The 6,000-nt window shown below is 51.3% G+C and overlaps 1 protein-coding gene across 3 annotated transcripts in view; it reads right to left on the bottom strand.

The window, feature by feature from the left end:
* Positions 1–6,000, bottom strand: part of Baiap2 (BAR/IMD domain containing adaptor protein 2) — a 64,061-nt gene that overhangs the window by 41,653 nt on the left and 16,408 nt on the right. For all 3 annotated transcript variants that reach the window (XM_055592036.1, XM_055592038.1, XM_055592037.1), the window contains exon 3: positions 5,286–5,372. In XM_055592036.1, the coding sequence (XP_055448011.1) occupies positions 5,286–5,372 (87 nt within the window). The remainder of the gene's footprint in view (positions 1–5,285; positions 5,373–6,000) is intronic.

Genomic DNA, 6,000 nt, shown 5'->3' with positions numbered 1-6,000 from the left:
ATAGATAGATAGATAGATAGATAGATAGATAGATAGATAGATAGATAGATACAGACCAATAGAGGCTGCTCTGGATAGTCTCCACACTTGGGCAGAACCTGAGATTTCTTCACTCTGGAAGGACTATATTCCCTGAGGCTCTGATTCATCTCTGAGACTATGGGGACCCTACATATCTGGGGCCGTCCATCTTCAACATGCTGACCAAGAGGTCAGAAACCAGCGAAGTTGTAGACAGGAAGAAAAGAAAACCAAAAAGTATTAAAAATAGACTACAAGCAGAGAGGTGGTGGCACAGGTCTTTAATCCCAGCACTTGGGAGGCAGAGGCAGGTGGATCTCTGTGAGTTCCAGGATAAACAAGGCTACATAGAAAGAACCTGTGTGAGGAGGAAGGGTGAAGGTAACCAGGTCATCTCACGATAATGTGGGCTGGCCTACCAGACAGAACATGTAACAGCACATGAATGCGCTTGATCGTACAGTCTACAGATATGTAAGACTGGGTGTGTTAGGGGGCAGGCAAGCCCTATCTCACAGTGGCTGCTGCCAAAGGCCATGAGGCCTTGGAGCGTTTCTCTTCAAAAGGGGCCGAGTCTCACATTTCCTACCAAGCAGCTCGCATACAGCAGCTGAACCGATTGGGAATAACTCAGCCCCAGCCAAGATAAGGCCAGAGAACAGATGGTTACTTATTTGTCTATGGAATACTCTACAGCAGCGAAAGGCGTGCACACACGCTGACGACGACACAGGCAGGCGGTAACTGTGTGTGGAACACTCTCCAGCACACCCTGCTGACAGCGGCACAGGCAGGTCTAGGGCAGAAGCAGCAGGGCACATGTCAAGGCGCCTGCAGTTGGCACTTGTTAGGGACCATCACAGGCTCTGGTTATGCTAAGCTTGCTCCCTCTTAGGCTTACACCCTGCTCCAGATGATGAACATTTCTGCAGAGACACATGCCCTGCTCCTCCACCCTGCCACTGGCCCCTGGTCCTCTTCACCGAGGACAGCTGACCATGTCGATCACACACCACCGCCTCCATTGGGGCTGTCCCCAGCCCCACCCCCACCCCTAAATGCAGCCAGGTAACTGCAGAGCACCAACAATGACTTCAATAGCTTCCAAGAAGCAAAGACCAAGAACAGGGAATAAAATGAAAATGGCACTGAACTCAGCAGGATACTAAAGGGGTTAAAGGTGACAGATGATGCATTCACACGCCAGCAAAGATCCTTCCCCACCCAAATGCACCAGCCAAGCCAGTGTGAGGTAGGGAAATATCAAAACCACTTTCCCATTTCCCTGCTTGGGAAGGAGGGAACAAGACTTAAAGGAGAAGCAAGACTTTCCTGAGTACATGGGAACAAAGCGGACAAGCCACCCAGAGACCAGGGGCTCCACCTGGGAGGGAGCCGGATGACCAGAAGATTGGAGGAAGATGGTTTCCAAGAGGGAGGAAGAAGAAACAAATGGACAAATGAACCCGGAAAAGGAACAACGAAAATGATTCCAAGGACAGCCAGTGGTTTGGGAACAAATCAATTAACATCAAATGAAAATGTGAAGGGCTATAATGTATTCCAGAGAAAATAAAGTTGTTATAATAAAAATCATGACCAGAAGCATAATAAAAATCAATAAGCTACCAAACTGAAGTCAATAATTAAATTCAAAACTAAAAGGGAACTGTTTTTCCTCTTAAAAATATCAGGCCAAGCGTTTTGGTGCATTCCTGTAATGCTAGCTCTTGAGAGGTGCAGGCAGTACAAACTCGTCTTCCATATGTAGTAAAACAAACAGAAACACAGGATGCAGGAAACTCTGAGTTTCATCCATAGCATCAGAAAAAAAAAAAAAAAATCACAAAATGAAAAGCCAGACGGACAAGATACCTGAGCAAGGCCCATGTCACTAAGCTTAAGCTCCTGGTGACACACAGCAGAAGAGAGCAGCTCTTTGAAGCGGTTCTTGGACCATCACACCTGTTCACCCCTTCTCCACAAACAAGTAAGTGTAATACCTTTTCAATATATACTGTTTTATTCCATCTTTGTTTCTCTTTGAGATGGGATGTGCTTCTGCCTCCCAAGGGCTGGGATTACAGAGGGGTGCCACCTACCATGCCTGGCTCTTCAATTTACATCTTACTAAAGATAAATAAATGGCAAATGAGCATGTGAAAAGATATTGACCATCATTAATTAGAGAAAAGTGACTTGGAAATAAGCCACACTAGGAGCAACCCAAAAAGCGCCCATCAGATGAAGGTGTAACGAGCCACAGACAGCACGGCTGGACCGCGGAGTAGGCAAGAGCGGCTAGACCGGGGGAGCCGGTGAGCCTTGATGGCAGCCTGCAGCCACACAGAGCCGATCAGTGCTGGCCTGGAGACAGGGCGGGGCTAGAGGCCAGGCTGACCACGGGAGTAATGGACAGCCTCACCATCACACACACAGGAATCGTCCACACAGTCTGTCCCCATATGCGGGGCTGATGCTTCACTCCCCGAGAAAGCAGTGAGTTCAAGCAGCCCTAAAGGATTATGGGTCTCCACTGGGAAGAGGACACTTACTGCTATCATAAAACACTGTGTTGATTTTAGGAAAGATTTGAATAGTTACACTGGGTAAGCTGAGAGGATGGCATCAGAGAGCAAACTCCATCTAAGGATTCCTCAGCATAGAGGCAGAAAGGAGAGACAGCATGAGCCTGTCTTTTAGACACTTGGAAGCAAACAGCACGTGGAGCGGAGCAGCTGACTGAGTGGGAGACGTGGGCAGGGAGCGGGTAGGTAACAGGGCTGACTTATTTTTAAAGCAAAGCAGTGCTGCTTTAATACAAATTCCAACCATTTGCTCTAGCAATTACTCCCAGGTATTTGCCCAAGAGAAATGAGATGTAAGCCCACACCAACACTTGACACTCATGCTCAGTGCAGCACTATTCACAGCCGTCAGAGCAGAAGCCACTTCAACGTCCACTAGCAGATGGTCAGGCAGGTGTGGTGACACCTGCCCAAGATCTCAGCACTAGAAGAAAAGTTGGAGTTAGATACAGAGAATGGAAACAAACTTACAATACGCCAAGCCCAGTGAATCACTTGCTCTCAGTGGCGAAATGTACGGCCGGTGAATCATAGCAACGAACCTGTTACTGACAGAAAAAGACCTGAGCCAGCTGACACCGCTGACCAGCTCTGCACAAACTGACACACCTGGCCGACCAGCTCTGCACAGACGGACAGACACCCGCTGACCAACTCTGCAGCACACCAAGAAAGGATACTCTGCACAATCATTCCAAGAGACTGTAAAGCCCACACACAAACAGAAGCTCCCTGGTTCAAATCAAAGCCAGGAGCCTCTCTGACCTGCTACTCACCCAGTCCTATAAGTGCCTCGGGAGCCCAGGGAGCTCCACCAAGAAATGCTGGAGTTCCCCAGCAGTCCCAGGTACACCTGTGCTCAGCACAGGGCTTTTCTCCAAGCATACTCTGACCCTCCATGGGAGCACAGAGAAAGCACCTGATGGCCTAGTGCAGAATAAGAAAATGACCTTTTCACACGGACATGCAGGACGCACACAGCCTCCACAGTGTCCTCGGAGGAGCTGATAAAGCTAGACTGAGAAGAAGGACACCGTCTCAGAACTGCACACCTGGACCCTGGCTCAGGCACTCCAGTGTGGGACTTCTGCATGGCCGCCACCCCCACAACTGGCCGTCTGCTGCCAATGAGGCCCTGCGGTCAAGGCCTCCGGCACCCCATCGTCCTGCAGCCCTGACCAGCGTGGCACCTAGCATCCCTACTGCAGCACCCTCAGCCTGCCGAAGGCTCCCAGTCAGCACCGCATCTGCACAAGGCAAAAGATTCCTCTAGAGCACCATCAGCTGTGAGAACAATGGAGTCCTACTTTTCTCCCGAGTCAACCAGTATGATGGGTCACAGCCACACGAAGCCTAGTCCTCGCCACCCAGGCAGCTCCCGGGACTGTGCCGGGCAACACAGCAACTTCTCACAGGAGGGTCTTAGTGCTCTCACACAAGCCTGTCTCCTGCGCAGGGGGCTGTGGAAGGCACAAAAGGACAAACGGGGCGAGAGCAGGTGAAGGTGTGTGCATAGGGTCTCTTCCTGCAAGCCAGGGCACAGGGAGACAGGTCTGAGAGCTGGAATTAACATCTACATAAAGAATTTCAGTTCCAGCCTGGCGATGGTGACACACGCCTTTGATCCCAGCACACTGGAGGCAGAGGCAGGTACATCTCTGTGAATTCAAGGTCAGCCTGGTCTACAGAGCTAGTTCCACAACAGCCAAGGCTACACAGAGCAACACTGTCTTGAAATACAAAAAAAAAAAAAAATTTTTTTTCAAGTTCATTTTCTCTAACCTGCTAGTATAACCCAGGCTTCTTATTAGTCCAGGGGAGCTACTGCTCCCCAAACTTCACTGCCTGGTCCTCCCAGGACAGATCTATCTGCTTCCTTCTGAGCACATCTTCCTGGTGTCCTTGGTAACCAGGCACAGGAACCACATCCTGGACTGGGCTCCACAGAGAAGGTATAGACAAGGAGGCCAGATGCAGAAGCTTGTTCTCTGTGCCGGTGGCTGGAAGGAACCAAGTCATTCCAGGCCAACTTAGTTTTCTCAGTGCCCCGGGACAGCCTGAGGGCTGCAGATAAACAATGGCCTGCACCCCACAGCCTGCCTCAGAGCCCAACATCCCTGTGAGGGAGGAGAAACCTCAGCCACACCGCACCCCCTCTTGGCTCAGGGAAGCTGAGACAACGTGGGTTCCACTAAAGCCCAGCTGGCAGTCTCACCTCCCAGGCACACATAAGGATGAAGACCACTTGGGAGTCCTCTGTTCTAGCACTTCCCAAGTCTCCTGTATCATGAGGTTTGTAGACATGTGGGGTGCGCCCTACAGGGGTCCGATTCTTTTCACACCAGGAACCACTCAGTATGTTAGTGACCACGCAGGCCCCTTTATCTGCTGTTTAAGTGTTGGTCCCAATGTCCTTAAATGTGGCCTTGCCGGTGTCTGTTTGTGCCCAGCCATGCTCAGCAGGCTGACAGCCCTTCAGGGTGAGCTCTAAGCAGTACCCTAAGGCTACATGGAACCGTTTACTGTCAATAGAGAGTGCCCTCAGCAGCTCTACCACTGTAAAACTACTTTTCTTACCTAACAGATAAACCTGGTCTTCAATCCAACACCCAGGACCTGCCTGGGTCCATCCAACAATCTGGGGCTTTAGGCCCTCTTCCCAGCCCAGAGTCTTACCGAGTTCCTTAGAGCCCTGGCTCTCGCTGGCCAGTTCCCCCATCTTTACCAGAGCATCGAAATAGCCTTTGGCAGCGAAGGTGACACCTGAGGGGACAGGAAAGAGTGGTTACTTCCCGCAAGGAACCCAGAAGAGGTCTGCCGCCATGGCCGGCAGCGGAGCCCGCCCCACCCCCAAGCCTGGACAAGCTCAGGGAGTGCTGGGCGTCACCATTCCCGTGGCCGCCACGGTTTCTTGTTGACACTTATCCCACTGCCACCACAAGGGTTCCTTCGTTTTTAAGAACACAGTGGACCATGCAGGTCCAGAGCTGTTCAAGGCGAACTGCAGAGCGTGGCGCCCTGTCACATGCTATTTGACGAGGGGGAGGGGTGGGGCTTCAAGTGCGCCAGGCAAAGCGCCTACAGGCCAGGGCAGGACCAAGGCAGATGTGGAACGCAGGGGCCACTGATTATTACACAAAGATTCCAAGTCAAAAGAGAGTCACTGTCTCTAGTCTCAGAGTAGGCCCTACGCAGTAAGCAGGTGCCATTGCCCAAAGCAGGCTAAAGGCATCATACCTGTGCTGTGGTAGCCAGAGGGGCTTCTGGTATCAGAGGCACTAGTGACCTGGGTGTGGAGAGCTCAGCACCTGTCTCTTCCTCTTACCAGAGCAGTGGCTGCCACTGACAGTACAAGCAGACCCAGCCACTAGGTCGAGACTTCCTCGGAGTG

Source organism: Psammomys obesus, unplaced genomic scaffold, assembly GCF_907164565.1.
Source record: "Psammomys obesus unplaced genomic scaffold, mPsaObe1.curated_primary_1811, whole genome shotgun sequence".
Taxonomy (NCBI): domain Eukaryota; kingdom Metazoa; phylum Chordata; class Mammalia; order Rodentia; family Muridae; genus Psammomys; species Psammomys obesus.
Note: the sequence above shows the minus strand (reverse complement) of the source record. Positions and strands in the feature narration are given on the sequence as shown.